We start from the raw sequence: 25128 nt of genomic DNA, 5'->3' as shown, positions 1-25128 counted from the left end.
GCGTTCCGTATTGAACTGATACAGGACGCCCTTTGTCCCGTATTTTAAGGTTGCCAGTTTAGTGAGAGAAATGAGCCAGCCGACCTACAAAAACAAGCCAAATTGTGCGAAAAGTTGCGGGAAATAAACAGACTGGGCAACTCTGGTATGATGGGCGTGCGCTCAGCAACTCACCGACCAATGAGAATTAGCGCTTTCACGTTGCTAAGAAGAGTTCTGTGCGGTTGTGCCAATCCTCTGTCTGTGCGCTGCGTGATTTCTTTTCGAAGACTGAATGAATGAATGAAAACTTTATTTAACAGATTGCAGAATGGGTACAATACAGTACGGCTCAATACACACAATTGTTAAGGGGATGCAGACCAGAGAAAGACGTGTGTCTTGTTTACATCAGGGTCCCCCATTTTCAATTCATATAGACATTTATGACATACACAACATACATGACATTTATGGCATAGGGACATACAGGTATTTAGTACTGATACATTTGTGACATAAACGGTATTCAAATATACAGTACTGTTACCCATAGATCCTGACAGAGTATATACATATGATGGGGAGGGGACTGTACATTAGGAGGGGGTGGGTGGGTGGGAGAGAAATATACATACGGTGGGGAGGAGACTGTACATTTGGAGGGGGTGGGTGGGTGGGAGAGAAATATACATACGGCGGGGAGAGAATATATACATGCGGTGGGGAGGAGACTGTCTATTAGGAGGGGGTGGGGGGTTTGGACATTTACGGTGGCCAGTTTCGAATTGCAGCCTCCCGTAGGTGCTCTTTAAGAGCGGTTTTGAATGTGGGTAGGGATTCACATTCCTTTACAGCTTTGGGTAGGGCGTTCCACATTGATGTGGCATAATTGCGAAACGTGTTTAGTCCCTTGTTTGAGCCGAATCTGGGTTTAACATGATTTGTGGAGCTCCCTCTGGTGATCGTGGTATTCACTGACCTTTGGGAAGTATTTTGAAATGTACATGGCACCTTGGCCGTGTAGTGTATCTTGTAGACCAGGCCCATTGCAAGTTGCTGTACTCTGTTGTCTACTCTAGCCATCCTCCATGGTAAGTGTCCCTTATTTCTATTGCTCAAAGGTGGCAACCCTAGACATGGATATGACCAAGAATCAGACAGAACATAGAATATGATCACTGAATATCATTCAGCTGTAGCTAGGTAGCAGGCAAATTCACTGAAGATAATTCCAGCCAAATGTTGTGGTTTGGTTGTTTGGTGTTCATAATCATTTCCAAAAAACAAGCTACAGCTTACTGTCAGGAAAGGACAGTATGCCCGCAGATACTCATCTGACCCACAGTCTGATGAATGTGACTCAAATGTACCTGTCAAAAACATGCTTACAGTAAACAGCTGAGATGACGCCTCTTATCCACTCCCTTCACCTGAAGCCATAATGCCAGAGAGAAATGAGCGGGGAAGTGGGCAGGGCTGGAGCGTAGGTATGTTATTGGTGACTGGAGGAGGAAGAGAAGGAGCATGAAATCGAGGAGGAGGAAGCAATGGGGGATTTTTTTTTTTACTCAAGATGCTCAAAGGGAGGTTGAATCTCTCTGCCACATGCACTCGGTGAGTTAGAGAGAGAGAGACATCCAAGACAAGCAAGGACAGAGAGAGAGAGAGAGAGAGAGAGAGGGAGATATATATATATAGAGAGAGAGAGAGAGAGAGAGAGAGAGAGAGAGAGAGGGAGATAGAGAGAGGGGAGAGAGAGAGAGAGATCCAAGACAGGCAGGGAGAGATAGAGAGAGAGAGAGAGAGAGAGAGAGGGGGGGGGGGGCAAGATAAAGACGCATCCAAGACAGGCAGGGAGAGAGAGAGAGAGAGAGAGAGAGAGAGAGAGAGAGACCTCCAGACAGAGAGGACAGCAGCAGAGGCCATGTCTCCTGTGTTTTACCCGCTGCTGGTCCTCTCCCTGTTGGGGACCAGACCAGCCTCAGGAGCAGGATTCAAACCGCCGGCACTTTCAGCTCCTGGTGACATCATCGTTGGGGGAATCTTCCCCCTCCACGAGGCTGTGAAGAAAGACCACTACCCGTTCTCAGCCCCGCACCAGCCTCTGTGTGTCAGGTGAGTGATGAGGTGAGAAGAGGGTTGTGATCGTCAGACCCGTCGTTGGGGAATTCCATGGAAATGTACTTTATTGTTAAAGGGGAACTATTTTACCATTTCTTTCACTATTTGGGCACTTTTACACAATTCCTGTGAGTCTATGGAACACCTCTGTAAGTTTTTTTTCCAAAAAATTCATTGTTTTGTATTTCTAATCAAGTACTCAAAAACAGCATTTTTCTACCTCAAGATCTTAAGCCGTTTTGAGGCTGGGCTCCAACCACTGTGTGGCCTGGTGCCAACTGCCACATTATTATGCAGCTGAGACATCTCTGACATCACAGATATGCACATTTTTCAGATGACTCAGTTCAGCGAGGGTGAATATTGTGAGAGGAGAATTGGAAGAATGTGCCAATATGAGAATTAGAGACATAGATCCTATTAATATGAGTCCACATAGCTAGGAAACAATACTACACACTGAAAAAGGCCATTTATAAGATAGTTCCCCTTTAAATTGTAATTCTTGCAATAGTGGACCCTTTCCTTAAATTTAGGATTTTTTTTCTGTTTTGAGTTTTGGGGTTTAGATTTATTAATAAAGCTACCACTCCGGAAGGGCTATCATACCAAAATATCTTCTACAAGACAGACATAGATATTTGAAAATATTATATGTAAGTTTCGTCACCTTGAGTGGTACCTATATCTGGTCTGGCCCTCCCATGGACTACATGACAAGCTCTCTGTATCAAGGAAAATGCAATCCTATCGTCAAAGTTATGGAATTATTTATTTCCGTGCCTATATTAAATATCTGGAATCATTCAACTATCTCTGGCAAGAGGAAATACCCTACAACCAACCGATTACATTTGATGATGTCATAGGATTGTTATTTCCCCTCATTTGAGAACTCCCTTAAATATCATGGCTATGTTCTAAATATTTGTATACACTGTCCTATCTTAATCAATAATCACGTGCATGCTCTGTGCATATTCAAACAGGTTTGATAAAGAAGGATTCACAAAGGCTCTGGCTATGATCAACGCTGTAGAAACCGTGAACAAGTCCCCTATTCTAAGTGATCTCGGTCTCACTCTGGGCTATCGGATCCACGACTCCTGTTCGGACGTCAGCACCACGCTGAAGGCCACGGCACACTTCACCCAGGGCCACTGCAGGGGAGCGGCCGACACCTCCGTCTGCGAGCTGCCCATCGTGGCCCTCATCGGAGCGTCCTACTCCGAGATGTCCATCGCCGTCGCCAGGCAGCTGACGCTGAACATGATTCCTCAAGTAAGTTGTGTGTAGTCTCGCATATATATATATATAAGTACAGGTAACACTTTAAAATATGGCCTGCATTGTTTACCAGACAACTGCTCCACCTACTGAGCCATTTCATTGCAATAGGTTTAATGGTCACATAATGCTCACATAATGCTCACATAATGCTCACATATCTCAAGAACTGTACATCCGGTCAATTTCACACTCGGGGGGGTGTATTGCTGAGGGCCCAAGTAAGTGCAAATGTGAAGTTGATTGGGTAAAAGGTGTAGAGATGCTACTAAGACACGTTCAGTAGTTTATTTAACAACTTGGTGGGAAAAAACATATTCATACAAATTGTTATTCAATATAGAATTTCCTTTTTAAGGATTTCAAATACATCTGGATGGGATTCTAAAAAAAAAACATTTCATACTTCTCTCCAGATCAGTTATTCTTCCACGGCTGTGATTCTGAGCGATAAGACCCGTTTCCCCACCTTCATGAGGACCGTGCCTAACGACATGTACCAGACGCAGGCCATGGCCCGGCTGCTCAGCGACAGCGGCTGGAGCTGGGTCGGGGTGGTCACCACAGACGGAGACTATGGCCTCTCCGCTCTGGATAACTTTGTGTCTCAGGCGTCAGATAAGGGGATCTGTGTGGCTTTCAAACAGATCCTCCCTGGTTCAGTGATCAGCACTGAGGTCCATTATGCCATCAGAGAGGCCGCCAGAACCATCCTCGAGAACCCCAAGGTGAAGGTGATCGTGTCGTTTGCCAAGCCCACTCACATGCTATACCTTTACGAGGAGCTGAGGGGTCAGCTGCAGAGAGAAGGGCTGAGGTCTGAGGCCACAAAGAGGGTGTGGGTGGCTAGCGACAGCTGGTCCTCCTCTGGTTTTGTCCATGGACAGATGAAGTTGGAGGACATAGGGGACATCCTGGGATTTACCTTCAAGAGCGGGGACCTGTCGTCCTTCAGTCACTATCTGAATAGATCTGCGGGAAACATCTCTTTCCTGGAGGAATCGTACACACAGCTGAACGAACACCCGGAGTTTACGGCCAAAGCTCTGCAGAACATCGCCGTTACCAACAACGCAGCTACGATCTTCAGCGTTGAGATGGCGGTGAGTGCCGTGGCTCACGCCGTGGCTGACCTGTGTGGCAGCAGGGACTGCAGACGAGCAGGTGCCCTCCAGCCCTGGGAGGTAGGGGACCGCTTCAGAGGGACACACTTTCATGAAGCAACGTGATTCAAACTGTGGATAAACTTTACAGTATTTTGGTATTGCAGCCTTAGAGGCAGCCTTGAAATTAGAAAGGTGAGCTTGTAACCGAAAGGTTCAAATCTGTGTCTAGTCGTAAATATAGGGAAACTAACTACAATAACTAACTGTTTAACTAACTAACTAACTAACTAACTAACTAACTAACTAACTAACTAACTAACTAACTAACTAACTAACTAACTAACTAACTAACTAACTAACTAATTAATTCATAAATAATCTATATGTATGTTCAGCTCTTGAGGGCTCTGAGGTGGTCCCACTTTGAGAAAGAAGGGGAGAACTTCAGTTTTGACAGCAGAGGGGACATCAACCTGGGCTATGATGTCACCATGTGGAGGTCTGAGGGCGGGACCGTCCACGTGGACCAGGTGGTGGCTGAGTACCACCCGCACAACAACACTTTCACCCACACCAGCACCGCCACCAGGAAACAGCTTCTGGACCTGAGGGTAGGTCCTCGTTCCTCGTCCCCACACATGCACACACGCACGCACGCACCTACTATCAGTGATAGTAAAGGGTTAACCTTCTGTAGTGTGAAAGGGTTAACCTGCTGTTTTGTGGGAGTGAAAGGGTTAACCTTCTGTGTATTGTCGCAGTGAAAGGGTTAACCGTTTGGTAGTGCAGCAGTGAAAGGGTTAAGTCTATGGGTTTTAACCCTTTCAGGTGTACAATCTCACACACAGTATATAAGATTCGAATTCTGAGAACTGAATCTTCCAATGGAGATGTCACAAAGTTCTACTGCTGGCCATTGACAGCTATTGAGTGCATGGTGTAATTCTAACAGATTAAAAAAACATTCCAAAAAAGACGTACACCTGAAAGCAGAGGTGTGGTCTCGCGCCACACGACTTGGACTCGAGACATGAATTTGATGACTTCAGATTCGACTCAACAAAAGCATAAAAGACTTGCAACTCGACTTTGTTGCAAGCAGCAACTCATGACAACACATTAATAAAATTGACATGTTAATGTTAATACTGCTAAAATGACAACATTGGACCTCATTCTCGAACATGTTCGTAAGTATCTTCGTAACTATCTTCGTAAAAAGTTTGTACTAACAAATTTACAAAATCCTACTCCGGATTCCTGAACGCGTGAAGCGGTCTTCGTAAGTGGGCAAAATGATCGCAGCTGGGTTCCCATGAATGAAGAACGTTCTTAAACTCATTCTTAAACTGGAAGCATGTTCTCGTACACCTTCATTTGCATACAGAAACGCCCCGCCAGCTCCTCATAAGGAGAGGATATCCATTACATCAGGTTCGTGTTGACCCTTATGGGGGAAATATTCAACAGGTAGCACGAAAGCAATTTGCGGCTGATCAAAATGTTATTAGATTAGATTAAAAATGTTAAAATCTAAGAAAGTTGATATTTACAAAACAGAAATACTATGAAGGGGGAGCAAAAGCAAGTAAACTGTTGGCGTATAAATTGAGAAAACAACAGGCAGAGAATTCAATTCATAAAATGAAAGACCTTATGCAACACAAACTAAGTAACCGTTTCGAAACATTTTATAAGAATTTATATTCCCAACCCCAATTTGACAAAGCAAAGATGGAGGAGTTCTTTAAGACAATTCATCTTCCTAAAATAACCAGTGACCAGAGTAATCAGCTCGCAACTGAAATATCGGAGGAAGAAATTAGTTCAGCCATAGCTCATCTCAAATCAAGTAAGGCCCCGGGACCTGATGGATTTCCTTCAGAGTGGTACAGATTAATGAAATATTCGTTGATTCCTGTGCTGAAATCCACTTTTAATTGGGTCCTTAAAGGGTGGGAGACTCTAGGCCTAACAGCATATTGTACCTTTTTACATCAGGGGTCCATGAAGAGCTTTCAAGATCTGAAGTTGCAGCATGGTTTGAAAAATGAAGATTTTTACAGATATCTTCAAGTTCGGCACTATATCGAGCAATTACTGAAGCGAGATAAACAAACGCTTTCGGAAAATATTTTATTAAAAGTCTTCAGAGAGGCTTATGTCTCGAAATCAAACAAAAAAAACATCTCAAGACTCTATATGGGATTACAACAGACGAAAGGTAATTCATTGTATGTAAAACAGAAATGGGAAAAGGAGGGAAACCTAAATATAACGGAAGAGGAATGGGAGGATTTATGTGAAATACAATGGAAAACATCAAGTTCACCAGTATGGAGAGAATTTAGTTGGAAATCCCTGATTAGGTTCTTCAGTACTCCAGCTCAAGGGAGCCACCGTACCAACTCTTCCAACTGCTGGAGACAGTGTGGCCTCTCAGAGGGAACTGGTCTGGTCTTGTCCCTTGCTGATGCCTTTCTGGAGGGAGGTCCATACAATGTTTGAAAAAGTATTCCAGGGGGACATCCCATTTAAGTTGGAGAGTCTATATTTGGGCACCAGGCCATCAGAAAATGGGGATAGATATATATTTCAGATACTAAGCGCAGCTATAGCAGGAAAGCCATTACTAGAAAGTGGTTAAGAACAGAAATTCCGACAGTGGATGATTGGATTGATATTATTTATGATATTTTTAAGATGTAAAGAATTACTTTTTCTTTTAGGTTGCAACATGATATGTTTCGGAAGAAATGGGAAAGATGGATAATGTACATTACACCGTTACCAATCTTCATTTGTTTGAGGTGTATAGAAATGTCCATTCGGGTTCATTGTTAAGTGAACCTTGTGTAAAAGGATTTGAGTGTCAGGAAGATGCACCCCAACATATTATTTTGTTATTTGTTTGCTTTATGGTAGATACAGATTTATTGGAGATGCACCCTAACATATTATTTTGTTATTTGTTTGCTTTATGGTAGATACAGATTTATTGGAGATGCACCCCAACATATTATTTTGTTATTTGTTTGCTTTATGGTAGATACAGATTTATTGGAGATGCACCCCAACATATTATTTTGTTATTTGTTTGCTTTATGGTAGATACAGATTTATTGGAGATGCACCCTAACATATTATTTTGTTATCTGTTATTTTTGGTTATTGTTTTTGTTTGTCTAGAAAAAAAGAATTATAGGATGCTATTGACTGTATGAGTCCTCGTGTGCATACTTGTACTTCTGCACTTTAACTCCGAATTATTAACAATTGATGCAATTTGTACTACAGAAGGCCGAGATAAATGAAGGAGAAGTAAAGATATTGTTTGTATGGACCATGGAGAAAATCAATAAAAAGAGAATTTAAAAAAAAATATTAGATTAAAATGTATTGTCATTATACAGCACAGTAGTACAGTACCGCAATTTCCTAATAAAACAAGTAATTAGAGCGGATATGCACTGCCCTATAGGAGTAAGTCATACAGGTAGAACTTAGTGTGACATCTTATTTAGTAGTGTCAATACGGAACGACTGCACGCTTGGCTCTCAACTAGGCCATCTCCCGCTACGTCTGCGGTCATGAACCAGGGGGGGGGGGGCAGAGCGTATCCACGATATCCTAATAAAACAAGTCATTAGAATAAGAATCGAAGTGAACACAATCCCCAAGGATTTCTCCCAAATGAAGCCGTTAAAAACTCGGCCGCACACCAATACATCCAGATGTAGTCGTATTCAGGCACGCGGGAAGCCAGTCAGACTTGGGGGTGCGGGTCGGAGAAATAATAATAATAACATCATATTAAATGCATGCGCGAAGCGCATCATTCGTGATTTTCCATTCATTTGAAAGATCAATATTTTACACTACAACAGACAAACTTGAACACCAACATGTGGACAGTTCACACACGAAATGCAGCAGTTTTTTCTCTAATCAGAAGACGATTTATTGTCGATTTAGACGCAAGCGGCAACAACTAGCGTTTGGACTTTCGTTTCGCACACTGCACAGGATCTGTGTGTGTGTGTGTGTGTGTGTGTGTCACTGTCACTCACAACAACAATCGCTGCAGGAGCGATAATAAACACACATTACCTATTCCGAAGACGAGGAGTGGTGGAAATAAACTCCTTCATGACAACATGAATGTCCAGTGAGTCCAGAATATCCTGATGCATATGCAGCAAGTCCAGGTTATTATTATTAAAGAAATCAGATATTCGTTTTTGAGACATTTCTTTTCTGAGACACAAGTAAATACACTATCCACTTCAGTCAGTCCTCCGTCTCTACAATTCGTTCCCGCATACAACATCGCCGACAGATATATTCCTTTACTGCGTGTCCCAAAAACTATTCCAGGCCACTATTTTTTTTACCAACGGATTTCCAGTTCCGCATTGACGCTTCCAGGCCGCGTCTATTCGAATCCCAACTGGTTCATGCATCGGCTACACGCTGCTTTAATAACACTGCATTATCGAGACAGCGCCCCTATGAGGATCTGGCAATGAATTCCAAGAATAGGGTAAATCTGCAGTGCCGCTCCGCTCTGTGACATTGAGTAGCCTCGGTATTACAATGGAATAAAGGCCAAAACAACCTTGCAGTTGCAGTTACACTCCCCGCCAGCAGGGGGTGCTGTCGCACCCGCCGCACCCCCACTTCCCGCGTCCTTGGTCGTATTTATTATCATTATAATTATTTAATTCCGAGGATGTCTGTAGAATCTAAGTGAACACAAATCCCCAAGGATTTCTCCCAAATGAAGCCGTTAGAACAGTAAGCAGCATTTTGCATATGTTTTGAATACATCACAGCACGGCTTGTGTTTGCTCTCTGGGGCGTTGAAATAGGAATGCAAAATGTGATCTCTGTCAGACTATGAAGGATTTGAATAAAGAGAGAATGTTGAAACTGTGTTCCATCCTCAGATCATTGTGTCCAAGTGTTCCAGTTGCCGTCCGGGAGAGTTCAAGAAAACAGCCGAGGGTCAACACACCTGCTGTTACGAGTGCATCAACTGTACCGAGAACTACTACTCCAACACCTCAGGCAAGAGCTCAACCTCCATATGACCCCCAAGTTGATACACATTTGTCCATAGACCTCATTAGATAATATATTATCTCAGGGACCCCTGTCAGAGAAGATGTTGGTTGTTAGATTAGATGTTAGATTGGTTAGTATGGATTGGTTAGTATTAGGGATGTCCGATATTATCGGCCTACCGATATTGGGATTAAAATGTAATATCGGAAATTATCGGTATCTGTTTTAGAAAAAAATTAAATTATATTTTTTTTACATTTATTTTTACTTTATTTACCCAGGCAAGCAAGTAAGAACAAATTCTTATTTTATTTATTGTGAAAAGTATGCATAATGTTTTTTGGGGCGGGAAACCCTGCATATATTGGCATCGGTTGATATCGGTATCGGAAATTAAGAGTTGGACAATATCGGTACAGTATATCAGATATCGGTAAAAAAGCCAATATCGAACATCCCTAGTTAGTATATATTAGATTGGTTGTTATTTGTTGTTTAGTAGGGAAGGGAGGGGCAGGTGGGGAGAGTGACACCTGTGGTCAGAGTAGTCACTCTCATTGGGATAACCTCCAGTCAATGAAATAATAGTGAAATTAAACTAGTCCACATTTATCCAGGGACCCCTTGGAACCCTGTGAAGAACCCCAGGGGTTCGTCGACCCCACGTTGAGAATCATTGGTCTAAATGTCATGCCGACAGCGCTGCAATACCACAGTCAACCCGTGGGTTGAGCTTTCATCTCACCTTCTAATGCCCGGTCTGTCCCCAGATATGGATCAGTGTCTGGGCTGTGACCCGGAGAAAGAGTGGTCTCACGAGGGGAGCTCCAGCTGCATCGCCAAAACCCTGGTCTTCTTCTCCTGGCAGGATGGTTTTGCCATTGTCCTGGTGAGCCTGGCCGCCCTGGGCATACTGCTGGTTCTCCTGGTGGGGGCGCTGTTCACATGGAAACACCACACCCCCGTGGTGAGGGCCGCCGGGGGTCCGCTGAGCCAAGGGATACTCCTCTCCCTGGTGTGCAGCTTCATCAGCGCCGTGCTGTTTGTAGGGCGGCCCGGTCGCCTCCAGTGTAAGGCCCGGCAGGTGCTCTTTGGCCTCAGCTTCACCCTGTGCGTCTCCTGCGTCCTGGTCAAGTCACTGAAGATCCTCCTGGCCTTCCAGTTCAACCCTGAGCTGCAGCAGCTGCTCCGGAGACTGTACAGGCCTTACGTTATCGTCGGCTGCTGTGTGGCCTTGCAGGCGGTGACCTGTATCTGCTGGCTGGTCCTTAAAAGCCCCTTCGACCACATTGTTATGTATCCCACCACTAGGTTGGCAGAGTGTCACGAGGGATCCTACGAGGCCTTCGGGGCGATGTTGGGCTACATAGCCGTCCTGGCTCTCGTGTGTTTCATCTGCGCATTCAAGGGTCGCAAGCTGCCGGAGAAATACAACGAGGCCAAGTTCATCACCTTCGGCATGCTCCTCTACCTCATCTCCTGGTTGATCTTCGTCCCCGTCTATGTCACCACGTCGGGGATGTACGTACCGGCCGTGGAGATGGTGGTCATTCTCATCTCCAACTATGGCATCCTGACCTGTCATTTCTTCCCCAAGTGCTACGTGATCCTGTTCAGGAAGGAGCAGAACACCAGGCGCGCCTTCAAGCAGGATCTGTACGAGTTCTCCAGTAAGGGCGTCGCCGTGTCCCCATCTGCCTCCGAGACGTCTCGATCGCGGGGGGAAGCCATCGGTCGGCCCTGCTACACCATTAGTGCTCCGTCGTTGTTCCTGCCGCCGCTGGAGCTGATAGTCCCTCGGGTGTGCAGCGAGGTGATTAAATACAGAGACAGTTGTACATATAAAGACTTAGTCACGCGTCGACATAAGTGTCTCAGAAGCATCAGCATGTGAGCGATCCCGTCCAGAAAGACATTTTTAAAGATCTTTTAAGAAGAATGTTGTTTTTCGTCTTTTTTTATTTCTTTTTATTTTGAATTGTAAGTGTAAACACCTCTATCTGAAGCTTGCTTATCTTCGTTGCCAAATGGATTAAATGTTGCAATACATGTGACTGTGTTAACACCAGTGTTGTGCTAGTTACTGAAAAATAGTAACTAGTTACCATTACTAGTTACTTCATTTAAAAAGTAACTCCGTTAGTAACTCAGTTACTTACACCAAAAAGTAATGCGTTACTGTGAAAAGTAGCTATTTAGTTACTTAATTTTTTTTTTTTCAATCAATTGCTCCCATTAATGCCCTTACAGATTCTTACAGTCAAAATCTGTTGATCAACTTGACAGTTTCCATTAATTTATCTTTATAGTTTGCTTATAGCCATTATTATTCCACATTCCACAAACAGGTATGTTCCCGTGGGGGTATTTAATGACCATAATATGGTTGATTAGGGGCGGTTCTGTATGCAAATACTTATAATCGTACACGAGCATAGACGGTAAGAACAATTGGTATTTATCAACACAGAGTGTGGTACGACGATCCAGATTTTTTTGTGCGTAGGAACGGAAATAGAACACTTTCTATGCATTATTGATAATAAATGAAGGCCCTGGACTTGTAGATAGGACTTCAACCAATCTAGGACCGTGCCAGAAAGTCCAACCCAGTTTTCCTGTCTGTCTAGTACAGTGGTTCTCAGCTTTTTTGGGGTCAACGCCCTCTATCTGACATCCAGATCCCATAACGCCCCCCCCCCCTCAACCATGCACACCAATGGAAATTACATTTTCAGCTCACAATGTTGATGCTTATGATTATTTTCAGTTTATCATGGCTATCTATGAAATTCTCAGCCATTAATGTTTCTATTTATCTCAGTTTGTTGTGTCAGTTAAACCCAATCATTGGATTTGTACTTAGATTACTACAAATCTATCTATAAATTAAAAACTTCTTTTTTGCTAAAAAGTTACACTTTCCCTGTTTCTGAAGTTGTTGTCCTGATATTAAAACAATGACAAATAAATTAAATAAACTAGCACCACCTTTGAGCATCGCAGCACCACCCTTTCAAGTCTGCACCCAGTACCTCCCCCCACACTCTCTGAACACCCCCTGGGGGGTGGTACCGCCCGTATTGAATGGTCAACAGTATCGAAAGCAGCACTCAGCTCGGAACTAGGCAGAATCTGCATATGGCTCACTGATAACAAACTATCATTACACATGGGCAAAACAGAGTCCATTCTCTTCGGTTCAAATAACAAACTCAGCAAGACCGACGGCTTCTCGGTTACAGTGGGTGACAATATTGTCACAAGGAAAGATGAAATTACCTACCTGGGTTCCATCCTAGAGGCTAATCTCTCCTGTGACAAAATGGCATCCAACTCGATTCTTGTACCGGATCTCCTCTCTGGTAAACAAGAATACCCTGAAGACTCTGGCAGGAGCACTGATTCAAGGGTACTACGACTATGCTTGCACCTCATGGTACCAAAGCACCTCAAAGGCGCTAAAAACAAAATTACAAACATCTCAAAACAAACTGGTCAGACTACTGCTTGACCTTACTCCTAGAACCCACCTCACCCCTGCCCACTTTGACAACCTAGGATGGCTCAGAGTAGACGACAGAGTACAGCAACTTGCAATGGGCCTGGTCTACAAGATACACTACACGACCAAGGTACCCATGGGGCGGCGTGGCTCAGGGGTAGAGCGGGTCGTCCAATGATCGAAGGATTGGTGGTTCGAATCCCACTCAAGCCCATGTCCATCCCACTGCCGTTGTGTCCTTGGGCAAGACACTTAACCTACTTGCCTTGTATGAATGTGTATGCATGTGAATGAATGTTGGTGGTGGTCGGAGGGGCCGTAGGCGATGATTATTCGCCACGCTTCCGTGAGTCTGCCTCAGGACAGCTCTGGCTGCAATTGTAGCTTACCACCACCGGTATGACTGTGTATGAACGAATAATGGACTCTGTGAAGCGCTCTGAGTCAGAGAAGAGCGCTATATAAATCCAATCCATTATTATTATTATTATTATTATGTACATGTCAAAATACTTCCCAAAGGTCAGTGAATGATCCCCTTCTGATCTGGGTCTGGTGGTCGTGGACTGGGGGGGGCCGTGGTTCGGGGTCTCTGCGGGTCGAGGCACTAAAGAGGCATGGTGCTTTGGCTCGCGGGGGGGCCAAGCTGTGGGTCTTCCGGGGTTGTGGCTTGCGGCTGCCGGGTCTGGAGATGGAGGGGACTCAGGAGGCTCATTATAGTCCATGTGTCTATTTTCCTTTATAATTGTCTCTCATTTTAAGTCTGTTGGAATATTTAATTTTTATATTATGTCTTGTCATTATTATTATTATTGTTGTATTATTGTTATTGTTGTGTTATGTCAAAAAAGAAACTGAATAAAAAAAATTTGATCAAAAAAATATATATAACAAATGCAAAGTACATTTTTCTGGGGGGGATTATTACAGGCTAGGCATGTGTCAATGATTAACAACAACACAGATTTTGATGGATTTTTTTGTAATGTCAGATTTAACTCTTTTCAGAAAAGTGGGAGTATTTCATTTTTTATCTGACATTACAAAAAAAATCTAAAAATAAAAATGGTTATGATCAGGGCTGAAGTTGAATAAAAGATTTATGACTGTTTAGACTGCATTACTCTCTTTTCACAGTGATCTCCTGGTTGTTCTCCTGGTTAGGTTATCTAACTACCGCCCCGCCGCAACCAGAAACACTGGCCTGGCCTGCTTCTAAGTGCAGTGACCTGACTGCAATTTTTCCAAGTACCACCAACAGTACCACCAAGTACCACTAGTGGTACGCGTACCACAGTTTGAGAACCACTGCAACTGGGTAAAGGAGCACCAGGAGTCACTGGAGGGAGCGTATAGCCACGTACGACAGCGCCTGGCTACAAGGAGGGAGTACAGAGATAAGAAACAGGAAGAGCAAGTGAGAGATCCATTTATAGGGGAGGGAGACCTTGCATATGTCCGTAACCATGGGGTGAAGGGTCGGAACAAGATTCCGGATGCCTGGGAACCGACCCCTTACCGGGTGGTACAGTGCCCCGCAGAACGTGGTGTGGTCTACTCCATCACCCCTGCAGTTCAGGATGGTCCGGTACGGCATGTCCACCGGACTGAGATGAGAGGTATGCCCATAGGTGGGTTGAGGCCTGATACAGGCCATGATTTGGGGGAAGAGCAGGAGGAGCAGGGGGATGGAGGAGACAACGGGGTGGAGGACACGGATGTTACATTGACAGAAGGACTGCCGTTGGAGTCGTATAGTGAGGGGTTAATGTCAGAATCCGACCTTTGTCCAGAGGATGATGTGTTGGAAGGAGGGGATGGCGACTTGGAGACAGATTTCCCAGTGGTGGTGGAGGGCCTCAGCCAGGAAGTCTAATAGGAGTACTGCAGGCAAACACCATAATCAGTTTAGACTCCCTAAATCTGCAGTATAGTAACGTACAGGGTTCTCAGGACTGAGTTTAAGGGCCCTTTCTCACTCACTCATTCTGTCCGTACCGGTCGCGTACCGCCCTCATTCCGGGTCAGAGTGCGAACATTGTGGCTAGAAGCTAACGTTAGCTCACGCTAGTTAGCCAGCACCAAACTGATGATATCGCGAGCCATCAGTAGCTAGATAACATTAGAGACAACACTGTGTGTATTAAACAACGGTGAATAGATGACTGGGCCATTTGTTTAATGCTTGTTAAGATTGAAATGGATGTAAACTTTATTTAACATATTGCATATGGGTACAATACAATACGGCTCAATACAAACAATTGTTAAGGGAATGCAGACTGTTGTAGCTTGGACTGGGGTCCTTATAACAATAACTTCATGTTTTCATCCACTTGTTTTTGGTTGAGGTCTGAACTGCTGTGTGTGGTGTTATCTGCCCAAAATTTAAGCAAGCATGACAGTAACGACGTTGTGTGTGTCACGGGCGGCGCGATTCCGAGACCACCTTATCCAACTGATCCCGTTCAGCGGGGGGTGAAACGAATCAGTTTCGCATCGCAAAAGGGGTGAGTGAGAACACTCCCCCCGTTCTCGGGAGCAGTGATTCGATCTCCAAACGTGAGTGAGAAACAGTGGAGGCTGCTGACCAAATTTTTAGGTGAAGCACAAATTATTATATTATATTATATATTAAATAATATTTTTAAAACATCCCCCACTGTGTGTCAGTGGTCAGTGGACACAGATGAAAACATATTAACATTAGGTGACAGCGGACCTGACCAGATGAAAACATATTAGGTGACAGCGCACCTGACCAGATGAAATCATATTAGGTGACAGCGCACCTGATCAGATCAAAACATTTTAGGTGACAGCGCACCTGACCAGATCAAAACATATTAGGTGAAGGTGACAAGGAAGCCACAGACTCATACCCCCCCGACACTCAACTAACCGCCTCGGACAGTCCTTCATACCAGTGGCCATCAGGCTCCACAACAGTGGGCAGCGACTGCTGCCAGACATCGACCTAGAACTAATAGGAACCCAAGTAGGACAATAACACTACCTTATGCATACTGCACCTTATGTGGATACTGTGATACTGTGAATAATGAATAATGTATATTTCAGTTAGTTAGATAGTAAATTATATTGACCTATTTGTTTACACTGCTTGTGTTGTTTTCACTACCTGTACCCCCCTTCCCCCATGCTGCTATGATGCCTGAATTTCCCCAAGGGGATCAATAAAGGAATATCTTATCTTATCTTAAAACGAAAGATGAAATTACCTACCTGGGTTCCATCCTATAGAGGCAAATCTTTCCTGTGACAAAATGGGATCCAATGTAATAAAACTAAGTCAACCAACGAACTAGATTCCTGTACCGGATCTCCTCTCTGGTAAACAAGAATACCTTGAAGACTCTAACAGGAGCACTCATTCAAGGGTACTACAACTATGCTTGCACCTCATGGTACCAAAGCACCTCAAAGGCACTAAAAACAAGATTACAAACATCACAAAACAAACTGGTGATAGTTTTAATTCATTGATCTGTTGTCAATATCTGTACACTGACGTCAGATGTCTCTGTGTAGACACAGGCCGCCCCAAAAGAAACGGTCTCTGTGTAAACAGATGGGCCCCCTTTGAAACAGTCTAGACACAGGTGCATGATGATATCAGGAGCATGCACAAGCCTACACACACACCAGCACACACACTTTAACACACTCTGCGGACACATCACGCAGACACTAATGAGCACACATAGAAAGAGATACACACCCCCCCCCTTTTTTTGTTCGAGAGCGTAGAAAGTGCCAGTGAAACATGCAAACTCATGTCTCTCACTTTAACACACACACAAGCGCACATCACTTAGACATCAATGCATAACACACCAAGAGACATACACAATACCATTCTGATAAGATCTTGTGTCCTCAAGATGTGACATGACGGCTATCAATCACCAAGGTAGAAAAGAGGTTGGCCTATGTACCATACTGTATAAAATATGTGGCTGTCTGTGGTCAAGTATCATTCTGCGGGTGTATTCGAGCAGATGGTCCGGATTGAAGAGCTGTCCTTCCTGTGTTCTCTGTGTACTTGAGATAAAAACCTTGGCGGCACCAGACTTCAGACTCAACTTGTCTCACTGCTTCATTCAATAAAAGAACTATAAGGGTATTTCCTAACAAATGAGGGCTCGTCTCGGGATTGGATTGATCGCGGTGAACCAGTTGTCGTCTGGAGTCCCAACCAAGGTGTCTCGTCTTCAGTGACAAAACAAGCGCTAAAAAATTGAAAAGGTGAGCAGGTTACACCTATTTAACTGAAATTCCTGCACATTGAAAACTCTAAATTTATGATTTGTTCTGAATATTGGTATATGTGAGAGCACAGGAATGATGGATCTATAATCTGTATTTTTTTTTTCTCTCCTCTCTGCAAATCGTCCTGGAGAGACTGACAAGGTGTGACTGCTGAAGGACAGCCGCCCAGGTCAAAACGGATGCCGGTGCTTTTTCTTCAAATGACAAAACGGTAGGCAAAATTCCAGCCTTTAAAAATAACTACAAATTGGCAAAATTCCAAATTTAGAATTATTTTGTCATTTTGATAAGAAAAAGTACCTGCGTCTGCTGACATCTGTGAGGCCCTAAGGTCTGTCCAATAGGGTTAAAGTCCCACCGGAGGTTAAAGGCCTATAAATCTCCAAATAGGGTTAAAGTCCCACCGGAGGTTAAAGGCCTATAAATCTCCAAATAGGGTTAAAGTCCCACCGGAGGTTAAAGGCCTATAAATCTATTCTTCCAAATAGTGTTAAAGTCCCACCGGAGGTTAAAGGCCTATAAATTGATTCCAAATAGTGTTAAAGTCCCACCGGAGGTTAAAGGCCTATAAATTGATTCCAAATAGTGTTAAAGTCCCACCGGAGGTTAAAGGCCTATAAATCTATTCTGTATGAATGTTAAAGCTAAGTGACCTATTAAGAAAGTGAGTCGACTGATTGCTATAAATTGATTGTGCTGGTTTTGTTTGTCTTTTCTCCCCCATACATTTCAATTGTGTGTGGATGTGGAGGAAAAAAGGCATAAGGATATATGTATTTGGCTCGTTATTACAGCAACGATTTGAATGACATACAGGCTTTTGAGATTAATATCCACGGACGGGGTTGGGATATTAGGGGATAGTGAATAGGCATTTGTATTGAATCCCAGGTTTAGCTGGAGCAAGTGAAGAAAACATCTTTAGCATAGTTGAACGGACCCCAAAAGTGGAGGGACACGTTACTTAAATAGGTCGGATAATAGTTCAATAGCGCAAGCGATGTGGAGGTTGTGATAGAGCTGTGTGGTTAAGGTGATTTTTTTCTCTCTCTCTCCTCCTCCTTGTACTCTCTCTATAACTCAACTTCCCCCCCTCTCCCTATAACTCACCCAGACTTCCTCACATTCCTCCTACTTCTCCCCTCTCTCTCTCCATAACTCACCTCCTCACACTCCGTCTCCTTCTCCTCCCCCCCCCTCTGCCTCTATAACTCTCTCTCTCTCTTTCTGTACCCCAACGCATCTAAATACACACTCACACATTCTCTACGTTGGTGCCGCTTGCTGTACGTCGTCGAGAAAACAACAACACAAGCCATTTCTCTCTGTCTCTCTCTCTCACTCTCTCGTATCTCACCCGCTCTCCCATTTTTCTAATTTTTTTTACTGAAAACTACAACAACACGACACGAGCCATTTCTCTCTCTCTCTCTCTGTCTCTCTCTCTCACTCTCACCCGCTCTCTCACTGACTCATTTTTCTACTGCATGTTTCTATCTTATTTTTGAGAATATAAAATATAAATATATAGTTCAGGGGGTTATTTAAAGGGGTTGGTATTATCCCACATTTGATTAACTTTCAAACACTCTTTACTGAAAACTACAACAACACGACACGAGCCATTTCTCTCTCTCTCTCTCTGTCTCTCTCTCTCACTCTCACCCGCTCTCTCACTGACTCATTTTTCTACTGCATGTTTCTATCTTGTTTTTGAGAATATAAAATATAAATATATAGTTCAGGGGGTTATTTAAAGGGGTTGGTATTATCCCACATTTGATTAACTTTCAAACACTCTCTACTGAAAACTACGGCGGCACGAGCCGTTTCTCTCTCTCTCTCTCTGTCTCTCTCTCTCACTCTCTCGTGCCTCGCCCGCTCTCTCACTGACTCATTTTTCTACTGCATGTTTATCTTGTTTTTGAAAGTGTAAGTGTATTGTTTGGAGGAGGGACAAATATATAGTTCAGGGGGTTGTTTAAAGGGGTTGGTATTATCCCACATTTAATTAACTTTCAAACACTGGGTAATATAATTAAGAGGATTATATTGGAGTTGTTAGTAAGCACGTTCTAATATTGGGTTGTACCAGGTAATCAATCACTCACTCACTCACTCACCCACCCACCCACCCACCCACCCACCCACCCACCCACCCACCCACCCACCCACCCACCCACTCACTCACTCACTCACTCACTCACTCACTCACTCACTCACTCACTCACTCACTCACTCACTCACTCACTCACTCACTCACTCACTCACTCACTCACTCACTCACTCACTCACTCACTCACTCACTCACTCACTCACTCACTCACTCACTCACTCACTCACTCACTCACTCACTCACTCACTCACTCACTCACTCACTCACTCACTCACTCACTCACTCACTCACTCACTCACTCACACACACACTCACTCACTCACTCACTCACTCACTCACTCACTCACTCACTCACTCTCACACACACACACACACACACACACACACACACACACACACACACACACACACACACACACACACACACACACACACACACACACACACACACACACACACACACACATACCCCTCTCCCTGTCTTTTTCTCTGTCTCTCTCTCTCTCTCTGACTCTCTCTTGTCTTTCCCCCCCCCCTTCCTCTTTTAATTGAGGTTGTAATAAAATGGCGGAACGCATTATACAAAAGTGGAGGTCGTGTGAGCCGGGTAGCGTCGGACGGGTATTAGTAGACACACATTCACGTTGGCTGGGTAAAGTAGCCGACAAAGAAAGAGACAAAGCCAGTACAAGATTTGTACAATGGGCGGAACGGGTCCAAAAGGTCGGAGTGTTTGGACAATGGACGGAGAAGGCGCCGGTAAAAGGGAAGCTTGGCATATGTGCAGGCCAAGCAGCCACGAGAGTAGCTAATGCGATGGCTGTTTTGCAAGGAATAAAAACCTACTGTTTCAAAGTAAAGTCTAAAGCTAAGCAGGAGCTAGCCGAGGCCGAGTCATTCCTAGCTGACTGCTCCTGTTTTTTGGGAGAGGTTAAACTGACTATGCAGATGGAAGAAAGGGCAGCAGAGAGGGTGATTGATAACCTCATAGCGGCTGAGGCTCCCCCATTCACTCCAACAGTTCCTGTGTTTAGCACGACCAATCCATTCTCTAGTCGACCACCACCATATGCAGATGCACAGGTGCCATTAAAAATGCCCCTGACAACACCTGCACCAGCATTTATGGGACCTTTGGTTGTGATCAGAGCAGGGCTATTGGATACCGGACCATCCGGTGGCAATAGTGTTAGGGAGGACGATACCCTACGATACCTGACAGAAGTGGCGGAACATAGTAGTAATCTCACGCCCAGTCCATACGCAGGAACAAACCAAGCTGGGCCTGTGGGGTATAGAGTAGGCACGCAGACCTCGGCACAAGGAACCAACTCAGGTGCCAGCTCAAGTGACACAAGTGTCATAGGATCGGGGTATAGGATAGACACCCAGAACTCGGCACTAGGAACCAGTTCGGGCGCCAGCTCAAGTGGCGCAAGTATCAGAGAATCGACCGGGGGGCCCGTGGGGTGTATAGATAACCAGACCTCTGCACCAGGAGCCAACTTAGGTGCCGGCCCAAGTGACGTAAGTAGCATAGGATTAGCCGAGGTGCAGGACCTTATAACTCAGCTACAATCGGTACTGGTTACGGGCACGCCTCAGAATAGACAAACCCAGGGGGTACAAGACTGGGTGGGGAGTCACCTCCAACAGTCACCCCCATTGACCTCCACGCCAGCAACACGGAGGGACCTGGAACGGGTAGATAGGACTCGGGCCCCACCGACTAGGTATGGTAGTAATGTGTACAATCTGGTGGGACCCGATAGAGCCTATATGATGCCCCTCACACATAGCAAATCGTCCGGTACTGGAAGGGTCACCACAACATTCTCGCCAATGGCACTCCGAGACGTAACACTCATGAAGGAGAGTATGCCGGACATCAATAAGGGTGCAACCATGTTTATCAAGGCATATTTAGACACATGTGTGGGGCATGAACCGGCCATGGGGGATTTTCGTAAAGTGTTCGCTGCTTGCTCCTCTCGGTCTGCCTTAGAGGGGGTAGAAATTGAGGCACATACAAGGGGGGATCCAGATGACACCCCCCTAAGTGACCTGATTGACCTATTATGGCCGGCACTTAGGAAGAAATACCCCACGAAACAGAATGTGCGTGAATTGAACAACCTACCAGTGAAACCTGATGAAACCGGGACGGAATACATACTCAGGGTCAGGGAGACGTGGGTAGATAGCATCGGGGATTACACTACCCCAACCATGGATAAACTGTTTCGCGGTGCAGTTGAGGGGTCCATGAACAAGAACGTTCAAGCAAAGCTCAGAGGTATTATTGGCATAAATGAGTTCTCTCATGAACTCTGGTCCTCCCATCTGGTCCATTACATAGATGTGGAATTGGAAGAGAGAGCAGAATCTGCAAAGGAACTGGCTAATCTCCAGTCGCATATTCTGAAGGGACAGGCAAAAGAAATGAAAGACAAAATGAATAGCGCCAAGTCATATAGACAGATGCCACAAGTAATTCTTGAGGAACCATACTGTCAATCCCCTCACACCCCACAATACCTTCAGTATCCCCCACCAGCAGAGTACCAGATGTCCAACATGGACGACGAATGGGATAGGGGTGACGAGAGGTTCCAAACTCAGGGGGGGAGGGGGTATGGGAGGGGGTATGGGAGGGGGTATGGAAGGGGGCGGGGCGGCGGACCATGGGGTTACCCCCCGATGCGAGACGCCCCAGTGCCCGGGACAGGAACATGTTTTTCATGTGGAATGCCTGGTCATTGGTCCCGCGAATGTCCCTACAACTCAGGGAGAAGGGGGAGGGGTGCCAGGGCCATAATGCCCCCGCCCCACCAGGCGCCCGGCCCGAATCAAATGCCCCGTGGTGGGCCACACCAAATGTTCCAGAACCAATAGGGAGGCCCAGACCCACACACAGGTGATTTGTCCAGCGTAGATAAATTATTCATGGAACCCATGGTCAAGTTAACCATAAACGGCCGTGATCATTTATTTATGGTGGACACAGGAGCACGGTATTCTACACTTAACACACACTTGCCACACTCAAAGGATGCCGTCCCTGTAACTGGGTTCTCGGGAAACACCGAAATGTGGCCGTTGTCTAAGACAACCGACTGTGTTTGGGGAACACAGAGATTTAAACATTCATTTCTATTAGCTAAGAGCTGCCCACTTAATTTGATAGGCAGAGACATACTGGGCTCTCTTAATATTGAGATAATGTGTCACCCCCTTAGCATGGACATATTATTCCCCGATGGGAGTTCATTAACATGTGCCACGCCATGGCAGGTGATGAAGCACCAAATGGTCCAGCAGACACAGTTTGGCCAGCCCCACCCTGACACAATGGCTGAGGTATGGTGGGGAGTGTGCGTGGATTTTAACAGCAGCAAGCTCCACGACGCAAACCAAACATGGCAACCCTGGATCTCTTCCCAGTACCTACAAAAAGCCCCAAATGACCCTCCGCACTGTACGTTCTTCTACTCATTAGTGGAGGATGAGAATTATGATGCCCTGTGGGAGGGATGGGGAAAGGGTCAAGATGACGCAAAACCTAGACTCCGGATAGAACATATCTATGTAGGTGAAGCAGGCACCGCGGCTGGGGTGGTACTGACCCCACAACAGGCTGAGTATTATAACCTAGGAACCTCCTCTAGTCCGCACCTTACCCTAGGGGTTACTAGAGGGGGTGAAGCGAAGAACCTAGGCCCCATGATTAAGGCATGCATGCAGGCTACTGATTGGGAAAAAACGCAGCATGACTTACTCTGGTACTCTCCAGGAACTAAATCATACCGAATAACCCACGAATCAGAGGTCACGGTAGAATGCCAGAAACAACGTTTACCAAGAACACATGGACGTGAAAACACAGACCACCCCGACACTGATGCACTGATAGATTCGCTACCTCAATCACTGTGGTCCCAGGGACCAATGGATGTTGGACGGCTAAAGATAGATCCAATCTCGATTAAAACTAAGCCAGGAACCACACCCATATTTCGGGCTCAGTACAAGCTCAGTGAAGCCCAGCAGGACGGGATAAAAGATACTATTAAGGGACTAGTATCTGGAGGTGTAATACACCCCACCCGGTCTCGCTGGAACACCGCTATAAATCCAGTTCCCAAACCAGGTAAAAAGGATTATAGAATGATCCAGGACCTCAGGCCAATCAATAAGGTGGTCGAGACCACTAAGTATGATACACCAAACCCATACACCATATTGAATGCAAAAAGACCTGAACAGATATGGTTCACCTGTATTGACCTTGCTAATGCCTTCTTCAGTATCCCCATAGATGATGAGAGTCAAGAACTATTTGCATTCACCTACAAGGGGCAACAATACACATACTCCCGGTTGCCCCAGGGATATATAGACTCTCCTTCTATTTTTAATCATGTATTGAAGACACACCTTCAAGGCATTAAGTTGCCGGAGGGCGTTACCATTTACCAATACGTGGACGACATTTTGATCTCGGCTGAAACCTCTGCTGATATCATGACGGCGACACAGGCTGTGTTAGCCTCCTTAGCCCACTATGGATACAAGGTGTCTCGAGAAAAACTCCAAGTAGGACGCCCACAGGTTGTATTCCTCCAGAAGGTAATCAGCCAAGACGGCGCTGAGATGACTAATAGCACTAGACATGACATCCTGCACTACTCAAGACCAACCACGGTACGAGGAATGATGAAGTTTCTAGGACTAGTGACGTATAGTAAGAACTTCATAGCAAACTTTGCTGATTATGTGACTCCTATGAGACAGATGATGACGGAGGCAGGATATCGAGACTATAAAGCCCCATTGATCTGGACCGGAGAGGCCGAGAGGGCCTTCATAGAGATTAAAACAGCCATGTCCGAAGCATGCTCTCTCCACACACCTGACTACTCCGAACCTTTTCATCTAGATGTCTCCGAAACGGGCGGGATCTGTAACTCAGTCCTGTACCAGAAGACAGAGAAGGGGCGACAGGTGCTGATGTATTATAGTACTAGACTAGATAAAATAGAGATGGGTCATCCATCATGCACTCGTAACATTGCAGCCATAGGTAAGGCTTTACAAAAGACATCACACATCACAATGGACAATCAGACCATTGTACATACAGGGCATGGTGTCAAGGCATATTTAGACGCTAGTGCGTTTACACTATCAAGCCATAGGACGGAAAACCTAAAGCGCATTTTAGGGATGACCCATGTACACTTCAGCACAGATAGGGTTAACATGGCTGAGCAAATGGAAACTGAACAGGATCATGAATGCAGAGCAGACACCCACTGCTGTATTGAACGAACGCGACAAGAGATGAAGCTGCATGAGTCACTGTCTGACCTCCCACTCGACTCACCAGACATGACACTGTTTAGCGATGGACACAGTCATCATGGCCCCACTGGTGCACTTATCTCATCCTATGCTGTGGTAGAACTGGGAATGGATGGGGGATACTCCACAGTGACATCGGGCATAATACCCCAGACCGCGTCAGCCCAGTTGGCTGAACTAGTGGGGATAACAGAAGCATGTTTAGCAGCTGAGGGTAAACGGGTAAACTTGCATACGGACTCTGCGTATGCCACACATGCGATTCATGTTGACATGCCGCATTGGG

General features: G+C 45.1%; 1 protein-coding gene across 2 annotated transcripts; it reads left to right on the top strand.

Annotated features, from left to right (window-relative positions):
* The first annotated feature begins 1822 nt into the window (after positions 1 to 1822).
* Positions 1823 to 13942, top strand: gprc6a (G protein-coupled receptor, class C, group 6, member A). Of its 2 annotated transcripts, none has more exons than XM_084336914.1 (6): positions 1823 to 2097; positions 3093 to 3384; positions 3807 to 4574; positions 4892 to 5107; positions 9447 to 9567; positions 10335 to 13942. In XM_084336914.1, the coding sequence occupies exons 1-6, from the start codon at positions 1907 to 1909 to the stop codon at positions 11456 to 11458; spliced, it is 2712 nt and encodes a 903-aa protein (XP_084193040.1). In that variant the 5' UTR covers positions 1823 to 1906; the 3' UTR covers positions 11459 to 13942. The 2 variants fall into 2 exon arrangements, with proteins under 2 accessions (XP_084193040.1, XP_084193041.1); XM_084336915.1 differs by having other exon boundaries at positions 1992 to 2109.
* Positions 13943 to 25128: the final 11186 nt, after the last annotated feature.

Source organism: Notolepis coatsorum (genome assembly GCF_963971535.1).
Source record: "Notolepis coatsorum genome assembly, chromosome: 19".
Classification (NCBI taxonomy): Eukaryota; Metazoa; Chordata; class Actinopteri; order Aulopiformes; family Paralepididae; genus Notolepis; species Notolepis coatsorum.
Note: the sequence above shows the minus strand (reverse complement) of the source record. Positions and strands in the feature narration are given on the sequence as shown.

Bases quoted from the DNA above. Each gene is read 5' to 3' on its own strand.
- gprc6a (XM_084336914.1), top strand. From the start codon at position 1,907: ATGTCTCCTGTGTTTTACCCGCTGCTGGTCCTCTCCCTGTTGGGGACC. The intron at 4,575-4,891 runs GTAGGGGACCGC...ATGTATGTTCAG, and splicing joins GTGCCCTCCAGCCCTGGGAG to CTCTTGAGGGCTCTGAGGTG. The intron at 5,108-9,446 runs GTAGGTCCTCGT...TTCCATCCTCAG, and splicing joins AACAGCTTCTGGACCTGAGG to ATCATTGTGTCCAAGTGTTC.